General features: G+C 37.5%; 1 protein-coding gene across 4 annotated transcripts in view; it reads left to right on the forward strand.

Annotated features, from left to right (window-relative positions):
* adcy7 (adenylate cyclase 7) overlaps positions 1-25,893 on the forward strand; it is a 50,742-nt gene that overhangs the window by 21,572 nt on the left and 3,277 nt on the right. For 3 of the 4 annotated variants that reach the window (XM_039657315.2, XM_039657322.2, XM_039657330.2), the window contains exons 2-24: positions 4,377-4,888; positions 7,975-8,181; positions 8,355-8,519; positions 8,665-8,814; positions 10,535-10,692; positions 11,612-11,723; positions 13,151-13,278; positions 13,423-13,581; positions 13,707-13,839; positions 13,947-14,135; positions 15,790-15,830; positions 17,031-17,111; positions 17,231-17,300; positions 18,271-18,368; positions 18,515-18,599; positions 18,948-19,085; positions 19,484-19,579; positions 19,894-20,072; positions 20,370-20,487; positions 20,584-20,787; positions 22,045-22,191; positions 22,653-22,757; positions 23,793-23,907. In XM_039657315.2, the coding sequence (XP_039513249.2) occupies positions 4,724-4,888; positions 7,975-8,181; positions 8,355-8,519; positions 8,665-8,814; positions 10,535-10,692; positions 11,612-11,723; positions 13,151-13,278; positions 13,423-13,581; positions 13,707-13,839; positions 13,947-14,135; positions 15,790-15,830; positions 17,031-17,111; positions 17,231-17,300; positions 18,271-18,368; positions 18,515-18,599; positions 18,948-19,085; positions 19,484-19,579; positions 19,894-20,072; positions 20,370-20,487; positions 20,584-20,787; positions 22,045-22,191; positions 22,653-22,757; positions 23,793-23,907 (3,043 nt within the window). In that variant the 5' untranslated portion in view covers positions 4,377-4,723. The remainder of the gene's footprint in view (positions 1-4,376; positions 4,889-7,974; positions 8,182-8,354; positions 8,520-8,664; positions 8,815-10,534; positions 10,693-11,611; positions 11,724-13,150; positions 13,279-13,422; positions 13,582-13,706; positions 13,840-13,946; positions 14,136-15,789; positions 15,831-17,030; positions 17,112-17,230; positions 17,301-18,270; positions 18,369-18,514; positions 18,600-18,947; positions 19,086-19,483; positions 19,580-19,893; positions 20,073-20,369; positions 20,488-20,583; positions 20,788-22,044; positions 22,192-22,652; positions 22,758-23,792; positions 23,908-25,893) is intronic. The other variant, XM_039657338.2, reaches the window with a different exon arrangement.

Genomic DNA, 25,893 nt, shown 5'->3' on the forward strand with positions numbered 1-25,893 from the left:
AACAGGGCTTTTATTTGTTGGAAGGCCACTGTCCTAAGTTTGACCATGGACAACACATCTCTCACATCACATGGGGCTCTTGAAAATTCACATTTAAATTGCTCAGATTTGGACACGCATGCACTTCCCCCTGCCCTTCTTTTCTTTGCTCCATCACATGTTTTTCCACAGAAGCACAAATGAAAGATGAGTGTGAGAGTGTCACAATCTCCAGTCCACCTGCAAAACAGTATCTGTTCATTATTCAAAATATGTTTTGTCATATAGGTTTGGAAAGACATGGGAGTGAGTGATGGGTGAGAGAATTCAGCATTGCATGATATTTGATCGGATTGTACGAGAAGTGATTGAAATCTCAGTATTCTTTAATAATGCAATATGCATCTGACTATTAACAATATAAGAGATTGTAAATATTTTCTACACGTGTAATCTATGTATGACATAATGAACATGTAAAAAAATATATATATATCAACCAGTCATGTTTAGGTGAGATGAATGTAATTGCTTCCTTGATGAAATGAATTCCTGTATTTGAATAGTGTTGAGAAGCATGCATTAGTGTCGTGAAATCTTACTATATCACTGACTTATATGAAGTACTTGAATTTGAGTCATGGAAAACACTTGAAAGCAGTCATATTTATGGAAAAGACAATAGTGTTTATTTATTTTTTATTTTTATTTTTTTTTTACCATTACCATTTGTAAATGCCTCATGGCTATGCATGTGATATTGCTCATATATTTCCAAGTATATAATACAGCTGTTATTCTTCAGGTCAATCATAAATTCATAAGGGTTCAGTTTGAGTGAAGAAATATCTGTCATAGTATCCTTTCAATGGTTAACCAGGGGCTGCTTTGCTTGTCAGTTGCGCCTTATAAGGTGTTCAAATAATTAACGTTTTTTACAACTTTGCTTTGTTCCAGAATTAATCAGGTTTTTTTTCAAGAATGTTTGTAAGTTGTTGTATTTTGTACTTTATATCTGTAATTTGAGTAGAACAACAACAAACTATCCTTTAAAGGGGTGGTAAAATGCCCTTTTCATAAGATGTAAAATATATTGCTGATGTCCCAGGAGTGTGTATGTGAAGGTTTAGCTCAAAATGCCCCACAGATATTTTTATATAGCATGTAAAAAGTTGACAATTTTTGAGGGTTAGCAAAAAAGCACCGTTTTGTGTCTGGCCCTTTAAAGGCAAATGAGCTGCAGCTCCAGGGACAGTGGGCGGAGCTTCAAGAGTGTTTGAGTTAGCAGCTCTGATTACCTCACGCAGACACATGCTAAAATGTCAGAAACTGTTCTGACTTTTATGTTTAAACTAGAGTCAGACAAAGATGGAGAGACTAATAAGAAGTGACAACATGTAGAATGCATCTCCGAATGGTTAATTGATGAATTTATGTTGCTGATGTGGAGTTAACTATCTTAAAGTTGCATATTCTGTCAGGATAATCTAAATCGCTTGTGTAGGAACTGTTGTGAGTTGCACACAGAGTGACTTTGTATTGCATGTGAAAAGACGGATGCTAGTTTGAGCTGACTCTCAAATGCGCTTGACTACAACTCAACATGGACTGTGTGCTTGCGGAGGTGGGGTTTATGTTAATGCTAGGGTTAGTGATGTTACTAACCCGGGAGGAAGCTTGTGTAGTCCCTACCAGCCGTTTGTAATCCTTAAAAAACGATTTCTACGATGTCTCCCTTTTCTTTAAACGCTGAGCATTGTAACTTTGCAGATGTTGTTTATGCTCAAAACAGCAACATTACACACTAACTAAGGTTAGAAAAGTGAAATCATAATCAACCACCCCTTTAAAAGGTTGGATTGCAGTTAGATTAGATTGTAATGTAATTACTTTGCAATTATTTACAATGAAATAATTCATTTTCTTATGTTATTTCATCCATTAATAAGAAACATACATTGAGTTTATGCCAAATTTCTATTTGCTCTTCTATGCAATGAAAGTTCAAGGCTTTGCTAATTTTCCCACAGTCGTTGCAAATTTTGCATGTGCTGAATTAAAAAATGTAAATGGATGAATAAGGATATACTAATAAAACACAATGGTTCAAAAACCTTATTCATCCATTTACCTTTTTTTAATTTGAATTTGTAAGATAAAGATATTGTTTGATAAGTGCGATCTCTGATTGTAGTCCTTGAACCAAACAAGTAGCCTAGTGCTTGAAAAGTACTTGAAAGTCCTGGAATTGAATTTGACAGCATCTGTAGGAACCCTGTGCTGTGCTTGCGTCATGTTAAGCATCAGATCATTGTGTAGGTTCAGAGCTTCACCACTCTTCACTGTGCTCTGCAGGATCTTCAGCAGCAGCCAGGAGGATTTGACCCTCCCTTTTTCTGCATGGAGAGACTATTCACTCTCATTCCTTCTGTCTCTCCCACCCTCTCTCTGTCTTTCTTTCGGTTATTGCCCAGTTGGATTGTTCCTTTGCCATGGTAACTTTAGTTTGGGAATATAAAGGCCACTTGTTGGCTTGGGTGCATTTGTCTGGGAGAGTGAGAGAGTGACACGGTCATGTCATTCAGGTCTTTAATGACCCTCAACAAAGAGAAAATCGTAGAGCATCCCAGCTCTCCATCTCTCTCTCTCTCTCTCTCTCTCTCTCTCAAATTCAAATGAGCTTTATTGGCATGACTTATACAGTACTGCCAAAGCATTGGCCATTACATAGGCAATGAACAAATAATTAATAAATTAATCAGTAAACAAATCTCTCTCTCTCTCTCTCTCTCTCTCTCTCTCTCTCTCTCTCTCTCTCTCTGCTGTTTTCTGTGCTTCTGTTCTTTGACTTTCATCTTTTTTAATAGTGTTAGAGGATATTTCTAATGCTTCTTTGGTAATTCAATGAGTTTACAGGAAATGAGAATTTATGTATTTTTCAGGGCTATTATCGGTGATCAATGTTGTCAGCAATACGTCAGCACAGCAGGTTTAGCAATATTTGAAACTCTCTTGATGGTTTAGTGTGTTTCATGGTGTGTGTGCATTCAGATGTGAAGCTGTTGCTTACGCTTCCATGATCGTTTGGTTGCCCTCCTCAAACAATAATCACCTGCAATGAGAAATCATGACCTTTGGATGCAGCTTATTTACAAAGAGTCTCCTGATTTTTTTTTTTTCCTCTCCGGACTGTTTCCTCCACCTGAATGAGGATGTAGTGATGCAGATTGTTTCCGGCACATTCAGATCAGGGATGGGTCATGATGATGACGACGATAAACTGATATGTCGATAAAGGAGGTCAACTATCTATTTGTATATTGTATCTATTTTTCACTAGTCTCTTATGCTCACCAAGGCTTATTTGATAATAATTGCAATATAAACTGTAATATTGTGAAATATAAATACAATTAAATATAACTGTTTTATATTTATACATATTTTAAAATGTAATATATTCCTGTGATGAAAGCTGAATTTTCAGCATCATTACTCCAGTATTCAGTGTCTCATGATCCTTCAGAAATCAGTCTAATGTGTTAATTTGCTGCTCATTTCCTATTATTTCTTGTTTTTTTGTTGAAAACAGCTGCTATATTTTTATGGAAACTGGAATGATTTTTTGTTAGGATTCTTTTATTGATATGAAGTTAACAAAAAATAGCAATTATTTGAAATGGAAATCTTTTGTAATATTATAATGTATTACATTTCTTTACTGTCACTTTTAATTAATTTAATCTTGCTAAATAAAAGTATTAATTACTTTTAAAACAAATGTAGCTTGTAGTATGTATTTTACCTAATTGCTGCTTTGCTGACAAAGTTGTGTTGCTTTTCGCTTTCAGAAATATGAAGTGTATTTTAATGTTAAGATATAATTTCTTTATTGTCAGCATAAAATAGTGTACCATGTAAAAGCATTAAACAACTGCCTACACTGACTGAGGATAGAGTTCACCTAATCTGTGTCCAGAGTTTTTCTTTGTAAAGCTCGGCTCGTCTCAGTCTAAGTGTAGCTGGGGTTTGGCCGAGGATGCCATGGAAAGCACAGCAGCCATCTGCTATAGGCTCAGTAATGAAGAGAGAACTGAATCCACACAAATGTTGAACTCTACCCAAAAGCATTTTCACAGGCACAGAGAGCCGCTAGTGTGGGAATGACTAAACACAGCAGTGTTTACAGAGATCAAAAGAGTTGACCTGAAAGTGTGCTCTCTAAACTTGAGCTTTTGAAACAAACTCAAGTTCTTTTCCAAATGAAAAGCTCCTTAATTTCAATGTTTATTTGCTTTCAAGTTAGTAAGAATGACTAGTAGATGTTATATTTGTGTAAACATTGTAGTATACGTAACTAACAAATTACTCTCTCTATTTTCTTCTGTGTGTGACAGGAATTTTTGGACTCTGGGAGAATCCGTAATTGCATTGCATCGGCTTTCATCCAACTTAAACACACCGAGGGACCCTGAAACCATCTCCAACAGGATCAGGAGGCACCAGAGTGACGGGAAAAGTACAAAAAGAAGGATCATAAAGGACATGCACAGAATGGTGCTGTGGAGGGTAGAGCTGAAGTGTTCTGCACTGGAATGACCTCCTACATACTCTCACGTGGTTTCTATGGGAATTTCAGCATAGCCGCACTCTGCTGGATGGGAGGAGGTGTTTTTCTGTGGCATCTCATCGCTCTGCTCTGATTGGCCAGTATTTTTCAGCCTCTGCACTGCCGTTGGTCAGTATGCCAGCAAAAGGGAAGTACTTGCTGAATGAGCAGAAGTTGAAACAGGAAGCACTGTACAGGAAATTTTCTGGCATTAGCCAATACCAGCCATTCGTTCTGTTGCTGGGACTGAGTATGCTCACTTGTGTCTCACTGCTAGTGCTCTTCTTCAGCCTGCAACTGGTGAGATGCCACATTAATGCAAATGCACTCATACAGTATACACCAGGGGTAGGCAAGTTTGGGTTTTACAGAGCCATTACCTGCAGAGTTTGGCTCCAACTCTGAAAAAACCTCACCTGCCTATATAGCCTGAGGCTACGTATACATTGATCTGGATACATTTGAAAGTGGCATTTTCATTTAAAGACACTCCACCCACACTAGTGAGGATGAGAAACTTGCATGAGAAAAATGCCTGAAAACACTTCACCTTACTGCGCATGCGTAAAACCTCACAAAAGCTCACTGCAATGCTACAGACAGAAAGATAAATAATAAAGTTAACACACAATTCTTCTAACAGGATAGTTATATTTACCAAAATATCTCACTATTCACTGATGCGTCCAGGTTGCAATCAGTCACCATATGTTTGGTCTAAAACGCAACTTCTCTCATGTATTTCCACAGGACAGTAAATGTGAGTAAATTTTCGGTCATCTTGCTGGACTGTGATGAGAAGAGTGTACAAATTAACATATTTTAGCAACAGTGTGAAAGTGAATAACACATAACAAGCACAATACCGGTATAAACATATGGTAACAATATGCGTCACATGACTAAACTTACGTCATCGTTTTTAAATACCTCAGTTTTGACAGTCCACACTAATTTATCCAGGACAAGGCCTTAGTAATCCTGAAGACACTGATTAACTTGTTCAGGTGGGTTATTGCTAAACTCTATTGCTAAAGGACATTGGCTCTCTAGGACCGAACTTGCCTACCCCTGGTATACATTCTTCCACTCTGCCAACCCCGGTCCTGGAGGACTATCTTCCTGCAGACTGCTGACTTTCCAACCCTGCTCCAACACACTTTCCTTTTTATACCATGGACACCTTGATTAGCTGGATCAGGCGTGTTTGATTAGGGTTGGAGCTAAACTCTGCAGGATGGTAGCCCTCGAACCTTTCTCTAAAGTCAAATGCCCACTCGAACACAGCTAAGTCAGTATTCAACATACATTGCTTTTCTTTCTGGATCTGGTTTGTCCTTGTTGTTCAGACGGTATCTGATGATTGAAGCAGCCTCGCTTACATAATCCTGCGGCGACTTAGGTGCTGATTCTCAGTAGTTGCGTAATTTGAGGCCTGATTATCACAATGCAGATGAACTGGCATTATCCGTGACAAGAAATTGTGTGTTTTAATTGTCTTAATTGCCAGTTTGTGCCAAGTCATTTAGAATTGCTGCTTTTATGTGGGGAATATGTAGCACATTGTATGATAGTCTCTCTCTTCGGTTTCTTTGGCACATTATCACATATACTTTCTCTGGAGTCAGCTGGATGTGAAGAGGGGCCGTGAACGCTCCTTTTGCACTGCTGTTGTTCATCTCTTTAGCAGATAAGCACTATACCATCTGTGCAAACTTCTGTAACCTCCTCTCTCTACACCAACCGGCCGTGGGAGGAACAGAATTACAACCAGTGTTGCTCTCTGTGTGTGGGCATGTGTGTGTATTTTGTTTTACTATTTATTTAACCCTTCACAAAGCCCATGGGATGTTGGCAGTATCTGTGGGTGTGTGAGTTTCTGAATGCTTGTGGACTGAGGTATGTATTTCTGTTCTGTTTGAAAGTTAAGTATCTCAGTGGTAATTCAGAGTGGTTGAATCAAATGGGTGAACATGAGTGGAGGACTCACTGCAGTGAGAGTCTATATTGGTGGGCGGATAAGTGGCTGGGTCGATCTAGCGCTGCGATTTGCCCACACAGGTAGTGACTTGTAGTCTGATAGTGTCATTTTAATAATACAACTCAATATATGCAATGTTGGAGTTTATAAGAGTTTTTTAAAAATTCTCACTAAGGCTGCATTTATTTAATCAAAAATACAGTAAAAACTTTAGTAAAACAGTCAAAAAAAATACTGTTGTCAATTACACTCCAGTGTCATTGCTGCTGTGTGACATGATCCTTCAGAAATCAGTCTAATCTGCTGATTTTGTGCTAAAAAAAACAAACAAAAACATTTCTTATTATCAATGTTGAAAACTGCTTAATTTTTTTGTGGATATATATGAAGACCTCCGATGCAAAAGCCTCTAAAAGCCACCTCTGTCCAAAATTTGATAATGATATTGAGTAAATGCTCTCAGCACATAGTATACGCTCATCAAATACTTTAATTTCAACCTCAATAAAACCTAGCCCTCAGCCCATTCAGAAATGCTGGGACTTGGGTAGAAACACATAGGAGCCTGATAAAAAATGTTAAAATTAAACAAAAACTTTAGACGGACTTAGAGCCTTTTGCATCTGAAGTCTTTATATATATCCACACAAAACCTTATCTCAGGACAGGCAACCTTAGCAAAAGTTATGCATTTTAAAACGAAAACACACTCGTGTAAACAGGGCTAAAGTGTTTTAGAATGATTTTGCTAAGTGGATGATTAAATGCCTCAGTCATAAGTAATTTGTTTCATTCCTGAATGAATCAATGTGTTTGAATGAATTGGTTGATTGCAGGATTCAAACGATTAAGACAGTCACAAGTCTATTGACGTAATCATGTAATCTACCGAAAGTGTAACTAAAACATCCCCACCACAAATGCACAGCCTGTCTGGAATATGCAAACATCAAATTTGTGTTTCAGCTATTATTGCTCACTCAGATGGTGTCTGGTTTTAAACTGGTGTTAGCTCTGTGACGGATGGATTTAAGTGATCTCTGGAGCTTTAAATCAGGATTTTTGGCTCCTGTTTATTTATATATGTGTTTTTCTGCCTTTAGGGGATAAGAAAGAAGGAATAGAGTGGGAAGCAATAGTCCCTTAATGACTCCATGACAACTAATGTGCAAAACTAATGTTTTTAAGAAAAACTGCAAGTTTTACTTTTTGTTCTAGAGAGAGAGAGTCAGTAATTTCTTTTGAACAGATTTACTTATTTTTTTGGAAGCTTGTGCACTGCAGCTCACACACCCACTCCCACAAACACACTGCTTTTCCGTAACCCTTTTAAAATGAGCTGTCTTATGTGATATGTGTTTTTCCCCTTAACACCTTGCTTTCTCCATGTGTGTTTGTGTTTCAGAATGCACGGGACCATGGTGTATTTGTGGGAGTTGTGGGAGGAGCATTTTGTTTGTTCCTGGCTGTGTTTATATTAGTGTATACAGACACTCTCTCTCAAAGATGGAGAACTTTGCTTGGTCTCGCCGTGTGGGCCACACACCTCACAATGGGCTTCACCTTTATTTTCAGCACAGAAAACAAAGTAGAAATACAACCATGGGACCAGGTAACACTCTAGCTATAATATTTTACAGAGACTTCACATGACAAGAGTACTTTTCACAGCAAGAACTTTCTTATTTGTTCACTGTCATGTATTAAATCATATAAATCGGTAATTGAATAATGGTCAGTCTTAAATAAATGTTGATGTTGCACTCTTCATCTTGTTCTCTCCAGGTTCCCTTCTTCCTCTTCATCATCATTACAGTCTACACCATGCTGCCATTTCAGATGAGCTATGCTGTAACCCTGAGTATCATCTCCTCTCTGTCTCACATCATTGTTCTTTCGGTGCACCTCACAGTGTTCAGTTTCCCCCCCAAACACCTCATCACCAATCAGGTAAAAGGAAATCCACAATAGGATTGGTTTAAAGGAAACCTTCAGAAAATCTCTATGTAAAGAAGCTGAAAAGGATATAACACCTCAACCTCTCTCTCTCTCTCTCTCTCTCTCTCTCTCTCTCTCTCTCTCTCTCTCTCTCTAGTTGCTGTCAAATTTTGTGGTGTTTATTTGTGGAAGTGTGGTTGGGGCTTTTCATAATATTCTGATGGAGAAAGCTCTCAGGCAGACATTTCAGGACACTATTCGATGCCTCGGCATTCGCATGAAACTGGAGATTGAGAAGAGGCAGCAGGTGCTCATAAACTTTACCTCAACATCACAGACACAGTCAGAACAAACACATAGAAGAAATACAAATTATGTTCAAATACACATCACCCATGATATCTTGATACAATTTATGCCTCGTTTTTACAGGCGGTCAACATATGCTTGCAAGAAAGTTTCATCTTTGCCCAGTGTTAGCGTTATTTTTCTCCACAAGTTATGTTTTTGTACTTCTTTAAAAGAGAGTTGCTGGCCTGGTATCTCCTATTAACCCCCTCAACCAAACGCTCATCAACTTGGGTGTCTGCTGTTATTGCCTTGTCCAGTAGTTGTTTGTTTGTTGTTCCATCTCAACTGTTTATCTGTAAAAAATGGCCCAGCCAGTGTTGGAAGCTTGTGGACCAAATAATAAGTGCAAAAAACAAAAAATCAAGGCGCTTGTGTAAGCTGAGCGTAAAACATATTTTCGGTTCAACAACCACTCAAAACACCTTGGCCATTGCTTAGTAACACTATAGCAACCACAGCTTTCAATATACAAATCTCTCTTCCAACTTACCAAGTAATTGAACTATGCAAGAATGAGATACTTCAAACTTTGAATTTCTCTTAATTCTGCACAGATATTTAGTCTACATTAGGCTTAACCTCCACTTTTTTATTTATTTAATTTCAAACTTTTAATATTAACTTTGGGAATTTTCTCTTGAAAAACATTGATTTTATTCAAAAGGGTAGTTCACCAAAAAATGAAAATACTGTCATCATTTATTCGCCCTCATGTCGTTTCAAATCCCTAAGATTTGTTCCACAAGAACCAATGATGTGAGTTTTTCATGCGTCTAGCAGGTTCGATTGAGCTTCTGTTTAAGTTTGCTAATGAATATTTGTATGTAAATAATGTATATAATTTTTATATAGAAATCATATAAAGCGATCAAGTCTCTTTGGACTAAACCTCTCAATTAATATCGAGTACGTTTACGATCTCTTTATGAACTTTTTGAAGTGCCAAAGTGTCAGTTGCTTGGCTGTCAATGGAGGGACAGAAATCTCTCAGATTTTATTAAAGTATCTTCATTTGTGTTCTCAAGATGAATGAAATTCTTTCTTTTGGAACAACATGGGGGTGAGTAAATGATGACAGTAATTTCATTTTTGTGTGAACTAACCTTTTTCATTCATCTTCAAATTTGACAGCTGAAGGTTATATTTTGCACATTAAAAATGTAATCAAGGAGGTATAAGTTTATCCTGGAATAGGTTTATCCTGTTCTTAATTAAACTTCTTGTGTCCTTTTACAATCAAAGGATATATTGTTCCTCAGTTTGTTATGACTGTTGTTGAGGAAGTGACATCACATAAAGAGAACACTGAAAAGCTGGGTAAAGTTTAATGGCAGGCTGTTAACCTCCCTGGCAGCATATGGAGATTAAAATAAAACTCAGGAACAATGTCCTAATGATGAACCCTAAAGACAACATAGAACACAGGGTAATAGTAACCTTGCAATACACATTAAAGACAATGCTTTTTTTCTTCTGAATGATACAGTTTCCCATTACCTTCCCATAGTTCAGATTCAGATCTCAGCCTGGTGACACTTAATCTGTTACAGTCAAACAACTGAAAAAGATTAGGACACTTGAGATTAAAAATAGAAATGAAACAGACTTTAACAGTAAACTCAATGTATGACATATTACGGGTGTTATCTTTAAATGTGTGTGTGTTTGTGCTGTAGGAAAACCTTTTGCAGTCAGTCCTTCCTGTGTACATCTCCATGAAGATGAAGTTGGCCATAATGGAGCGCTGCAAGTGTAAAGATAAAGAGGAACAGCAGCGTATGGTCCGGGACAACAACTTCCACAGTCTCTACGTGAAGAGACATGAGAATGTCAGGTAACACATCATGTGCTTTTACTCATCAATGCTGTCCTACAGTTCATACAAGAGGCATTTGTGTATTGCTCTGTTTTTGCATTCAATAATTTTGCAATTCCTCATTAATCAAGTCCTGATGGTAAATGAATGGTCAGTCTGTTAGACCTAACTCTCAGAGTGCTCATCATGAGGCCACTCATTTAATTAGTTTTATTTCCCATCAACCCCAAGAGTGGACAGGCATCTATTAATATGTTTTTGTCCAAGCTCACAATGCTTAGTTCTCAGGCAGCCGTTTATATTTAGATAGACGGACGGCTTACAGCTGCTCAGAGAAAACAGAGATTGACTCACCTGTGTGTGAGCAAACAATAGGGAGCTGTTCACCTGCCGAGATTTATGTGGTCCACTCTCTTTTTGAACTTGTTCATTAGGAGTGTGATGACATGGACTGTGTGTGTGTGTTTGGTCTTGAAGTCAGCATTGAGAACAGCTGGGTCTTAACGGTTCATTTCCATGAGCCAAGTATTTATTCTTTTCAGGGCGTTCAGACAGCTGACACTGAGCTGCTGCTTTTCTCGTCATTAAAAAGGACTCGGCACAAGTCACATCAAGTTTCAAATAGAAGCGTTTTTTTTTTTTTATTAAAACTCATATTAACTCAGATAATACACATAGATGAGACACAGCATGTAAGCACAAACAGAATAACTTAAATACACAAGGTGACGAACTCAAATACTGTACAAACAGGTGTGCTGATAAATAGGAACATAAAGAATAACTATGACTGCTGAATGACATGTACACAGAAACAAAGGCAGACAGCAACAGAGAAACATAATAAGAGTCCATGAAAATGAAACTTAAGCTAAACTGAATATAATTGGTGACATTAAGATTGTCTCTTTTTTGTCTTCCCCTTGTTTTCTGTTAGCATCCTATATGCTGACATTGTGGGTTTCACACGTCTGGCCAGTGACTGTTCTCCTAAGGAGCTTGTGATCATGCTGAATGAACTTTTTGGGAAATTTGACCAGATTGCAAAAGTAAGTATGATTAAATATGTCTATAGTATAATATAATTATGCTCTCATGCTCACAAATGCTGCATTTATTTGATCAAAATGCTGTACAACTGTAATACTGTGAAATATGATTTGTTTTAAAACATGTGTTTTATATTTGAATATATTTATTGAATATATATATATTTTAAAATATAATTTATTCCTGTGATGGCAAAGCTGAATTTTCATCATTACTCAAGTCCTAAGTGTGTCACATGATCCTTCAAAATGTATTCTAATATACTGATTTGGTGCAGTTTTTGTATTTTTATTATTAATGTTGAAAACAGTTTGCTGCTTGATATTTTTGTAAAAACTGTGGTACATTTTTTCACTATTCGTTAAAGGTGCACTGTGTAATTTTTAGTGGCATTTAGTGGTGAGATTGCATATTGCAACCAACAGAAGTTACGGTGGCCGGCAGGAAAAGAAATCGTCATCTGAGACAGCAGAGAGTAGCCAGTTAAACAATGAGGTTTCTTTACAAAAATAAATTAAGAAATTAGGTTTACTTGATTATTCAGTAAAATGATATGTTATTGTGAATATTATTGTTACTATATTATTGTAACACTTGTCAGTGTTTTATTCGCTCACTTTAGCTAGCTTTTTTGCTTGAAGAATAACATAGTAACAAAATGCGTTTGTCTGTTTAACGCTACTGTAGAAACATGCTGGTGCATTTCAATGTAAGGAGACCAGCGGTGTATGTAGATAGAAATGGCTAATTCTAAGGTAATTAAAACATAACGGTTCAATATGTAAGGTCGTTATATGCCACTGTAAACATAGTTATGTATATGATATTGCATTTCTGTCAACAGATCCTCCTAATTATTACACAATGCACCGTTAAGAAAAAAACTTTGTTTTTGTTTTTTAAATAGAAATCCTTTGTAACATTATAAATATATGTACTGTCACTTTTTATCAACTTAAGGCATCCTTGCTAACTAAAAAGTTAGCACTTTGTTACAGTCCTGTTTCGCATGTACATACTGTATACTTAGTAATTACCAAAAACTGGGTAATAACTGGGTACTAGTCCTGAATCTACCCCTAAACCTAATCTTAAACTGTACATTTACCTTATATTATTCAGTACTTTCTTGGTAAGTACACTTTAAGTACATTGAAAGTGCACTTACTGTCAAATAAATTGCAACAAATAAAAGTATTAATTTCTTTAAAAAAAATTAACTGACCTCAAATTTTAGAATGGCACAGTGTATAACTTAATATATACTGTATAGAACATAATATCATTTCATTTAATATAATTCAATCTGATTATCAACCAGTTTGGTTCTTAAATAAACATTTAATTGATAAATTGGTAAATTAGATACTTGTGCTCTGAATTGTACATAATAGTTGTCCTTGTGCTTGTGTTTTTTCCCCTTTAGGAGAATGAGTGCATGCGAATAAAAATTCTTGGTGACTGTTATTACTGTGTGTCTGGCCTCCCCGTTTCCCTGCCAAATCATGCCAAAAACTGTGTTAAAATGGGCCTGGACATGTGCGAAGCCATCAAGTAAGTCTATATGTTTATACAATATGTAAATATACGTTCACATCATCATTAGCACAGCATTTATCCTTATAGTGTTTCTTTCTAGCACTGGCCAAGACATTTGACAGATGAATGGCTGATTATTTTTCTAATCGTCACTTGCAGGCAGGTGCGTGAGGCAACAGGTGTGGATATTAACATGCGAGTAGGTGTACACTCTGGAAACGTCCTCTGTGGTGTGATTGGCTTACGGAAGTGGCAGTTTGATGTGTGGTCCCATGATGTCACCTTAGCAAATCATATGGAGTCAGGTGGATTACCAGGGTATGAACAATAAAATCACTTATCAAATGATAATTGATAACAAGTTGCACACAGAATACTGTCTGTATCGTTATGTCATACCTCAGGCCTTCTTCATAAGATGCTACTTATTTTTCCTCCATCAGACGAGTTCACATCACAGAGGCGACTCTGAAGCACTTGAACAAAGCGTATGGGGTGGAGGAGGGGAATGGTCACTTGAGAGACCCCTACCTTAAAGAGCTCAACATCAAGACTTATTTGGTCATAGACCCTCGGGTAGAGACTTTAACTCAAACATTACAAGTGTATGTCTGTCTGCCATATATATGTTAATGTATATGAATCTGAATATGTTGGTGTGTTGTTTATGTTTGTGTGTTTAGTCAAAAGATCCATCACTGATGGCCCCCAGTGTCACTAAGCCTCGTGTGAGTGATGGTTTGAAGATGAGAGCATCTGTGCGTATGACGCGCTTCCTGGAGTCATGGGGGGCCGTCAAACCGTTTGCCCATCTGCAGAGCCGAGAAGAATTCTGCACAGATGCTATGGTCAATGGAAAGGGTCGCTGCAAGGTCAGAGATGCAGACGTTAACGGAATAGATCACTCAAAAATGAGAATTGACCTCACAACAGATAAATGACTGACAGCCTAAATACCAAACAAAACGTTGTGCTGATAAGCCTTGTTGTTATCAACAACAGTTTGACCATTAAGCTTACATCGTGTCTACACTGGACATGACTGTTTAGGAGTTGCATCACACTGTAACGCTGGACGTGACAAAGCAAATCCATTTGCTCTTCCTGTAAGAAGTATCACGAGTGCTTGAAGCACGTCATAAATAGAACGAGGCATCGGTTTACTTTTGGGGATTTGTCATGTCACGAAACGGCGCATCCAGTGTAGACAACATCACTGATTATAATGGGTTCTTTTGTCGCACCACGTCGTTCGTGTCTGTTGTAGATGCGTTGCAGATGTAGAAACTTGCCCATTTTAAATGACCACCCCTGTTTGCATCTGCAGAAAGCAGCACACTACTCCTGTACGTTAATGTCAATATTTATGACATCAACTGTCTTACTTTTTGACATTTGGATAGATTTCCTTGTCATTTTCTCATCATTATATTTAGTGCAACATAACCTGATACAAAAACTTGTTTCTTTTTTTTACAGTTACTTATTTGTGGTGCAACAGATGACAAAACTCACAGTTCAGATCATATTATGGTTTTTGATTCATGGATCGGATCATTTTTTGGATTAGCAAAAAGTTAGTTATCAGTTAAAAAAAAAAAGAAGAACAAATACACTAATTACAAGCATAGATGAATTCAAGGTAGCACTTTATTTTACAGTGTCCTTGTTAAATATGTTGTATGAATAACAGTAAAATATGCATAATTACATGCAACTAACGCTCAACCAAAGCCTATGCCTAACCCTAACACTATAGTCAGTACATGTAGTTGCTTAATATATTACTTAGTACTTAAATGTACAATTACACTGTAACGATGACACCTTAAAATAGAGTCCAAGTCCAACAAATACAATATAACAAAGTTACAAACAAAGTAAGTATACTGCACAGTGTTCACTGATTTAATCTATTAAATATAGATTCATCTTTGTTAATGCTGTCTTTTGTTGTTTGATTAACATTAATGACAAACAGCAACAGGTATTTTATCCTGCTGTCACTTTAAGGCCGAATGCACGTATCCAATACAATGATACACATCATATTTCTTTCTGAACTATTAATGTATACTTAAAACTGTGCCGAATGTGTATAACTGACCGTGTTTACGTGAATACTAACCAAGGCAGGCATTTTGACATAATTTTGTGCATATACATTCGTTCAAGTGCAAGAAGACGTGAAATAGGAATCAATTTGTTGTTCGGAAGCTATCCTAAACGCACCTCTGTGTGCGTGCGTTGGGTTTGTGCGGCTCTCTTTTGTCTCTTCTTGTGCTGGAATGGTTTACAATAGCTTGAATGTATAAATTGGCAAGACAAAAAAAATGTCCAAATGATACAATTTCACTCTACGATGGTTAAACTGTACTATTAATCCTTGAATCCTGTGCTTCAAAACATGCTTTAATCCTTCAAAAGTAGTGGCCATGGTTAAGTAATCGGTGTTGTGAGGTCAGTTCCTACATTATTTACACACAGAGGTGCAAAGCAGATGTTCACGTTTGTCTCTCTCTTTAGGACATCCCTCTTAGATCAGTAACGACCAAAATTACAGAGAGGTGAGTGTTGTTTGCATCATATATTGGTCTGTCTTGAGTGTATCTCAGTTGGAAAAAACAAGGTCTATGGCCTAAGGGCCTTTCAAAAGCTTTTTATAAATGTCCACTTTAGTTTGTTTCGAGTCTGGTTTTGCCTTGCTGACTGAAGCAGTGATGTTGAAGTTGTCTTTCTCACTGTTGATCTCTGACAGTTTTGATGAGTCTTTTGAGGAGCCCAACTCTTTACCCAACCCTCCCTTGTGCACATATAAGTGAGTGGAGCCATACTGGCTCAGCAAGCTCTATGGGGCCCGTAGTTTCAACACTAACAATGCAAATGCTCAGTGAGCCACTGTTAATTGGTCATATGGTTAGCATGACCATAGCTGCACTCCCTCAGTGGTGTGTTTCCAGCCTACAGTGCACTTTTGGTTTAGACAAGCATGTGTTTCTGCTTGCAAAGAGAGAGAAAGGAAACAGCATTTTCCTTTCTGAGAAGTTCTGAGGCACATTGCAAGGGGGCTCTCTGTCAGGGTTTAAACTAACACAAGGCATTCTGTCTGCCACGGCTCTCACACATAAACACACACACACACACACACACACACACACACACACACACACACACACACTGGTTTCCATGTTTTATTGGGACTTCCCATAGATGTAATGATTTTTTATACTGCATAAACTATATATTTTATCCACCTAAACTAACCTACTAAATCTCCCTCTAAACATACCCATCTCATTAAACTTTCTGCATTATCACATTTTCATAACATTTCATTTTGTATGATTTATAAGCTCTTTTCCTCATGGGGACAAAAAAATCCCATAATGTCAAAATTGACTGGCATTAATCTTGTGGGCACATTTGGTCCCCATAATGTAATGGGAATACCAGGTACACACACACTCAATTCTCAACAAAACTTCAAGAACTCTCTTGTTATCTATTTAGATCCCTTAACTAAACAAATGATTTAGATTAACTACAAAACTAGTCAAGTCATTTAGAACGATGAACTTCACACATATTCATCCAAGCTTCCCTTGTACTGGCTGCAGTCAAATATAACTCAATAACAGCATGACAACAGCTATAAACATCTATTCTATCCCACAGTGCCCATGCACATTTAGACATGTGCATTGTGTGTTACTTCATGAATCCAAGTGAGTTCTTGTCTCTGTGATCTGTGTCTATTGTCCTTGTAGGAATAAATCACAGAAGACTAAGTTTGATGAAGAGCTTCACGACAAGATGACCACCACCATCAATGATCTGAGCTCCAGCAAGTTAGTCTTACATAAACAAGCACATTAAATAATTTTGAATGGAATTAAGTTCAGTTTGGTTAAAGATGCACATTTAATGCGTATGAAAACGAGTGAAGAAAGATTTTGTGTGTGTCCAGAAAGTGGGTGAAGTCTGAAGAGATCTCTGGCCTCACGCTGTGGTTTACTAAACGAGACCTTGAAAAGCAGGTTAGTGTTTTCCTGAGGGCTGTAACTTCTGGAATGTATGTGTTAGCCATGTGTTGTCCAGTGGCATGGCGGATGGGCACGCAGTGCGAGGGTGCCCCACTTGTTGGGCCCTGCGAAAACCCCTGTGCCCTTGTGCCGATAGACGATAATCAGCTAATAGACAGGATGCGCTGATGTGTCGATAGACGATGATCAGTAGATGATCAGCATCAGCTATCGGCCTTATAAAGTGGATTTGACATTTCCAATTTAATGTAGGCATAATAAATTATTACTATTATTATTACGTTGAATTAATAGGCTATTAGCTACAATTCAGTTTCTCCACAATGATTTTATGGCGCATCACCCCATACAGCTGTGAGGAAAATAAAAGATTAGTTAAATTAGTTTACTCCTCATTTCAAAAACAACTTGTTTAAAACAAAATACTTCTCTTCTAATTTTTTTTCAGTACTTCTGTGCCACAAGAGAAATTTTAAGAAATAAAAATTAAGACAGTTATATAGGCCTTTACCATTATCAGCAGGTTGATGATTCGGCTTTCATCGTCAGATGTTTTTACTTTTGCTTTCTGTAGTGAATAATTGACTAGGGTTTGAGACTTCTCCACCGCCATAACTCTAGAGCAAAGTTTGCACATTGCTCGTGTGATATCCACTGACTCGCCTTAATGGTTTAAAATGTAAATATTTCCAATATTTTGTGCGAAAATTTCCTTCATCAACAACTACTCGCAAAATTATGGACAGAAATTCAGATTTTGCACGCATCATTCCCTGTGATAAAATCAAGTCAATTTTTAAATAAATGAGTAGCTAAATAAACAAGTACGCTAAAATTACCACCCCCCCCACACACACACACAAAAAGAGAGGGGCCCTGTGAATTTGCGCTACGCCACTGGTGTTGTCTACATGTTAAAAAGAAATGAAGAAATTAAACAAATGCGTGTATGTGGTTCTCTCAGTACAGGACTATAGAGATGCCAAGCTTTAAATATTACATTGGTTGTGCCACCTTCATCTTTATCTGCATCTTCATCATCCAGATGTTTGTTACCAAACAGTAAGTGGCATGAACTCAAGCGAACCCCATATGCAGGCTCAATTTAACACTTTGGTGCTGAACGTGTGTCTTCATGTGCTACAATCATTTGCCCTGAGAGTAAATATAACTATCTTTATTTGTCTCTCTCTCTCTCTCTCTGTTAGGCGTAAAGAGCTGGGGCTGACGTTTGTGGTATTGGGGTGTTTTCTGCTTTTGATTCTGTGCATCTGTTTTGCGAGTCATATACAGGTTAGACCACCACAGCACACCCATTCAGTTGGCCTGACGGTTTCTGGGGTATTTTTGTGGTTTTGTAGATGCTGGAGCATGCATTGCCTCCCTTGCTGTGCACAATGCTGTGATGTGGAGAATGTCATATGCTGTGTCCATTGTTGGCACTGAATTATATTAGAATGTAAAAGAACTAAAAACAGTTGCTACAATGTTGCAAACTGAAATACTCCTAGTGTCGCCATTCAAATACACTGTTGCTTTTTTCCAACACTCTCTGGCTTCAGTAACCTTGAGCTTTCGCTCAGGTCAAATCAGCTTTCTTTCTTTTTGAACAGCTGTTTTTCCCTTCTTTTTCTTGCTCAGAGGCAGTTTCCAGAGAAGCTGAAGTCATGCACGTGGCTCTCGGCTCTTTCAGAAGCAGTGGTTAAGAGGCCTTTTCTGCGCCTCCCATTGGCAACTGTAGCCACCGCAATCATAGTCATCATCGCCATGTTCAACTTGGTAATGCTCAGCCTTTCTGTCACGGCAATAAATGTCACAAATACATTATTTAGTTTAGTGTCTCATGTTGTGTAATACACTAAAAACGCACACACAACAGAAATTAGACTTTTTATGCTTAGGTCCTCAGACAATATTGTTGGTATACGTATGTTTTCACTGAAGCATTACAAAAAGAGTTGGTAACGCTTCCTTTTACAGTCCTGTTACCCATGTACATATTATGTACTGATTATAGTACTTACAATTACTGGGTAATAACTAGGTACTAACCCCAAACCTACCCATAACCCATGTATTTATATTATATTAGCCAGTTCTTTCTAGGTAAGCTCACTGTAAGTACTGTACCACCTGTTGACATTTTTTTCCCCTAAAAAATGTCTTTCACTCCACAGTATTTGGAGTGTCACCCGGAGAATTTATGTGTCACTCGGCTACAAAATAACAGCAACATTCCTGATTCTGTCAAAGATGACCTATCGTATTTGCCTGTGAGTATCAAGCACTTTTATTTAATTTATCTAAATGGAAACATGGCCTAAATGGACAAATGGCCTAAACTTCTGTTATTGTTGTATACAGCTAATATAAATACAACCAACTAACCCAAACCCACATCATAACACTAAAAATGATTTACATTATTATTTATTACATGATTTAATTGACTATTTTATCATCTTTATAAATAAGTATGTGTCATAGCCCTGATGTTATATTATGAGAGTATTATAACTGCTGTCTTGTTGCCAAAGAAACAATAGAAAAATGATTAATGGAGTTTCTGTATGGTTTGTCTTTCCAGTACTCAGTATATAATTGTATATTGGCGTTGATCGCCTGTGGCGTGTTTTTGAGGGTGAGTTTGGAGCTGAAGGTGGTCTTCCTATTCATCGTCTCAGCTATTTCCTACATCATCATCTTCTACTCCCAGGGGAATCTCTTCAGCAACTACAGCTGCCTGCTCTATGCCAACCACAGCTGGTACACTCTCACAAATACGCATGCATGTGTCTTATACTTCTTATACTTTTCATAACACTTTCATAAATGTATATTTAATTGTAGATGCTTATATTACCCCTGTTTTTTGCTGTCAACTTAGTTATTCTATTAATATTTGAGCACTGTTACATGTTATCATTAGCAAATCTCAAAATAAATACACACTTGTTTCGTACTGGACATTTAAAACAATAGATTGTTTTTAATAATAATCTGTGTGGGCAAGGATTTTCATTTATGTGCTTCTCTGTTAAAATCATGTCCATTGTTTGTCAGTTGTAGTGTAGAGGACAGTCTGAGGCTGTGCAAAGCAGGAATTATGAAGCACCCACAAATCATGAGCTTCATCTACATCACACTCTTCCTCTTTACCATGCTGCTCATATCCCACCAGGTACACACCTCATGCTACACACATACACACACACACAGTAATACTGAGCAGAGAAAGTCTCACCCACCCTTGCTCTATACTCTCTCTTCCCTTCAGAATGAGCGCTGTTGTCGTCAAGACTTCCTGTTGAAGAACAAGAACCTGGCCGATAAGGAAGAAGTCGAGCTGTGCGAAAACCTGAACCGTCTGCTTTTGGAAAATGTTCTCCCTGCGCACGTGGCTGCTCTCTTCGTGGGCGAGAACAAAAAGAATGAGGTGGGGCTGCTGTCCACTATCTCTTTACTAAACCAGAAGTACAAGGTAGGAACCAGCTTCCAGTGAGTTGGGTGAACCTGTATATCATGTGCTTCTGTCTCCCATACAAGACCAGACATATTCCCAACAGTGCTTCCCAACCGGGGGTACCTGAGCCGGTTCCAGAGGTCACTTGGAAAGATTTGGATTTTACTTTGTTGAATATTTAAAAAGAGACAAAAAGTACTATTTATGAATAATGTTATGGCTTTGCAGATCTTTTTAAGGAAAGAAAACAAAATAATGTGTGTAAAATTAGCATTTGTAAGAGGCATTTGTACAGATTGGACTGTGGCACAACACAAGATGAAAAGGTTGGGAAACACTGCCATTTACCACACAAGATCATATCATAAAATACCGTTCCAATCATTACTGTCTGATTACAATGTAGACTATACAAAGAATACTAGGTCACCCTACACAGTATTTTATGCTAACCCCTCTACCATTTTCAACCACAGTCCATAATTTACCTTTTCATATTTAAGAAAGATTCAAAACTTTAGGTCGAAAAAATGGCCTGAAATATTCACAGATATTTATATATTTTTATTCCTCCCTGATCTGCACTCTTTCAAAGATTTTTTTTTTTTAAGAATTGAATTTTACAATTGTCTAGTACTGCAATGATTGGGTCATTTTTCGTATTCTCACTGTCCAGAAATTATTTTAAGTTGTCCCTGCTTGTCCAAGCTGCTGGTCAGTAAGATTTTTTTTTTATGTTTTTAAAAAAGTCTCCACTGCTCAAGGCTGAATTTATTTGAAACAGTGATATGGTGAAATATTATTACAAATTAAAATAATAACTGTTTTCTATTTTAATATATTTTGAAAAAGTAATTTATTCCTGTGGTGGCAAAGCTGAATTTCCAGCAGCCATTACTCCAGTCTTCAGTGTCAGAAATCATTCTAAAATGCTGATTTGCTGCTCAAGAAAAATTTCTTGTCACTGTCAGTGTTGAAAAAAAGTTGTGATACAAAACCTTGGTCTTTCTGTCTATTTGGAGATTTTTCATTTGTGAAACAATTCATATTTCAATACATTTAGTCTTGTTCCTCCCTTGATTTTATTTATCCCCAGTTTATTTGATGAACATTTTATTCATGTTACGTGTGGTATAAGTTGAACCTCATGTCATCTGTGAGTCTGTGAATATCCTTTCATAAAACATGTTGTTGTTTCTGTTGTGGCATGTGAATAATAATTACACTGAATCATTGAACTCTTGCCACATGTGTCTTTCCGATCCTCTTCTCCAGGACCTGTACTATAAGTCATATGACTGCGTATGTGTGATGTTTGCCTCTGTGCCGGACTTCAAAGAGTTCTACACGGAGTGTGACATCAATAAAGAAGGACTGGAGTGTTTGAGGCTTCTCAATGAGATCATCGCCGACTTTGACGAGGTCAGAGTGATGTCACGTCTCATTCCCTTCCCTTCTCTTCTCTTCTCATTCCCTTAATTGATTGGATGAATCATTGTATATGAATAGTGCTTCTCTGCCAACATCTGAAGAGCTTCCAAGGGCGTCACCCAAGTAATCATTCGTGTAGTTTGATGAAATGAGGCAGCCATTGTTGTACACTCACATCACTTCAGCTGCTTATTTCTGTGAGCTGCGAACAAAGCCCTGGCTTGACTGATTTCATGTTTAGGATCTAAATACAGGTCCATGCTTGGCTTACTTCACTTATTACTAGTGTTAAGTTTCAGTGTGGTATGGCTGCTGTCCCGTTTCTTTCAGTTATTATTATCCTCCCGTTCTCTCTCTCTTCCATTTATTGTAAGATAACATTTCGGCATGAATTTCTACTGCTCGGAAACATTGACATCTACTCTGCCCTTCCCTCTTCTATTTATCTGCAGTTGCTGTCTAAGCCCAAGTTCAGCAGTGTGGAGAAGATTAAAACCATCGGCAGCACGTACATGGCTGCGGCAGGACTGAGTGGACCTCCGGAGCAGAGCAGCCAGGTACTTACTGCACGACGTTAAGTAGTCTACAAAAAATGTAATCAAAGCTAATTTAAACCACAACTCTCACAAATGCATTCATAAAATACACCATGTATCTTGTATATTCAATTAATAAAAGAGAGAGAGAGATGGATGCTCTCTATCATACTAATTGTAGCCCACTGTTACCACTGTTTGTTTTAAGTTAATTTGTCAGCTTTTGCTGTCATACTTTAGTAGCTTTTATCGCACATATTTGCTTCTAAATGGAATGCAGGCATTTTAAATGTGCCATATGTCACTATGCACCAATCAGTAATGGTGGCATTCGCATATCCTGAGGCTTTGCTTTAGGATTACTTAAAAATACATTTTAATTAAAAATGAATTGCAAAACATTGTGAATTCAATTTAGATAACTCTGATTAAGCCACACATTAAATGTAATTTGAAGTCTGTCCATAAAGGGGCCTCGATTACGAAGCTCAGCTCAAGTTCCCAAACCTACATTTGGAGCTTCGTTTAGTCTGTTCTCAGCAATTGATGGATAGAAACAAGTCCTGCATTTTTTCTTTCCGATAATCTGTTTCACTCAAATGTTCAATTTAGTTGCAAGGGTAGTGTGTTGTTGATCACAATATGGAATAACAGATCTGTCTCTACTTTTGTGATATGGCTTAGAAATTAGTGTTTTACACGGCTCTTGTTTGGAATGTAGACGGTGTTAAACTATTTTTTAAATTACAGCTTCAAAGTTAACATGCTGAAAGTATTTCAATAATACATAGTGCTTTAAGATTTATATTCACCTTGACTACATTGTAATGGAAAATGAAAAGTGTCTTTTCAAGACTCTAAGGCATTTGTGACTGAGGTGCACTTGATGAATAAGGTGATAAAAATTGGAGGCTGCACATTTTTAAACCAAAATAAAATTCCTTTTGTCCATGCAAGTCATTTTATTCTCTGACCCCTGCTCACTCTGCATTTATAAATGTGTCCTTCAAGCTACATCATTTATGTATCTCTGAGCTCTGTTGTGTGTGCTTTCAGGACCGTGAGAGGCAGAATGCACAGATAGGAAACATGGTGGAGTTCGCAATCGCTCTGATCGGCAAGCTGGATGGCATCAACAGACACTCCTTCAACACATTCAGGCTTCGCGTCGGTAAGTCTGGCTACAAAACCCTTAATTCTACATCACTGTTAATTACTCAGTTATTGCTTGGAGGACACTTTATCTCCAGGTATTTCAAGAGATCTTTCATTTTAGCCTTTACAGCTCTGGCTTTTAAATTAAGGGTTAAAAATGAAACCAATATATACAGGATGTAGCTGAAAATCTCATTAAAAAACAAAGGCAGCTCATAAGAAAGAACTCAGGCATCTTTAGCAGCTCAGTGATAACAGATGCGCTCAGGGAACTGGCATGAAATTCTTCATAAACGCTCCATTTAAGAGTATGAGAACATATCACCCATCTGTGGCTGAGATCTGATCAAACTGTAACAACAGACACAAATCCCTTCTAAAAGACTTTATTATAAAAGTAAAACAACATTCCAGCTGTCACTTTAGGATGAAACTCACTGCATCACTGGATCTGTTTTTATGCTTTAAAAGAAATCAAGTACTCTGTAAGTCAAATTATATTGAGGTTCAAAAACAGTTTTACTGTCACTAAGCAACAAGGGCTACTCAAAGACTATGAGTTAATTAAATAAATAGATGTGCTGTGTATTTTAGAATGAAGCTAGACACTGTGTTCTTTAACACACAAGCAGCTTTATCCAGTGTGTCCAGCAAAGTGTTTTTTCACGCATATGGTGTATTTTTTCAATTGTTTTCAATGGGGGCGCCTCGTTTCTTAAAGAGCCCCTATCATAGCATTTGAAATGTTCCTATTTTTGTTTTAGGAGTTCCCCAAAACAGTTTAACGTGCATGCAAGGATAAAAAACACTTTATTTGTCTTATAATATGCATTTATTTTTAACTGATTTGCTCAACGACTCCCAAAATGATTCGTTCGACGATTCATTTTCCCAAACACCTCCTTTGAGTGACGCGAATCTGTGGCGATTGGTCAAATGACCCAGTTAGTTGTTATTGGTAAACTGTAGGCAGAGATTGTCTGCAACGGAATGCCCATAACCAGGATTATAGCTTGTCAAGTGTTGAAAATTGTATATAGTGTTTGAACAAACATGTCAGAAAAAGTGCACTTTCCACACGGCCGCTTACTCGCGTCTCCATAAAGAGCGAGCTTTCCCGGCGAAACTCACATTGTGGGGGCTTGTGAAGGGCAGTGCTTATTATATTATCCACTAATCTAGTTTACAATAGCATTTTTGTCATAGGTTATGGTCATATATATATTTTATTTGTTGTTTTTCTTTATAATGAAGTTGTCTGTATTAAGTAGATTGTTTAACACACAAAATAGTAATTATCAGATCAATGAGGCCTCACCCTGCTCACCACAACCCTGATTTAGGGTTTTATTTAGTTATAATAAACAAAACAAAAAAACAAATACAATTTTTATCCGATTAATCGATTAATCGGAAAATAATCGTCCGATTAATCGATTATCAAAATAATCGTTAGTTGGAGCCCTAGCGAAGTCATACTTGGCTAAGTCGTTTAGGAGGTAACTGCCATTTTTCAATGAATGTCTGGTGAATATCAAAAACAAAACTAACTTTACCCCGCTTAGAAGCTGTGCGGAGTGTACACAACACACACAACACAATATAACTATATTGTGCATGCTACAGAAAACATAATAGCAAACATTATTAATAATACTTACAGATTGTGATTCGGAGGAGGACGAACCTGATCCATATACACTGGATACTGAGCCCTCCTTCAGGAACAACCGGCTTGCGAAATGCGAATCCACATTTGAATTAATTTAGGTTTTTGAATTTGAATGATTTGTCATTAAAATTATGAGAACACAAGGTTCGGGCGTTGCAAATATGAACTCTGACCACTGATTCTTCACATGCTCGTCCCTGGACAATGGAAACAAGTGGCTGAACGGTGTTTGCAATGTAAAACACAGCGTCTTCTCGACATGATGCGATTCAGCTGAAGTATTTGAATGTGTTCTAGATGTCACTTCAAGTTTACACTTCCGTACGCGCG

The sequence above is a fragment of the Pimephales promelas genome, chromosome 1 (genome assembly GCF_988280905.1).
Source record: "Pimephales promelas chromosome 1, fPimPro1.hap1.1, whole genome shotgun sequence".
NCBI lineage: Eukaryota > Metazoa > Chordata > Actinopteri > Cypriniformes > Leuciscidae > Pimephales > Pimephales promelas.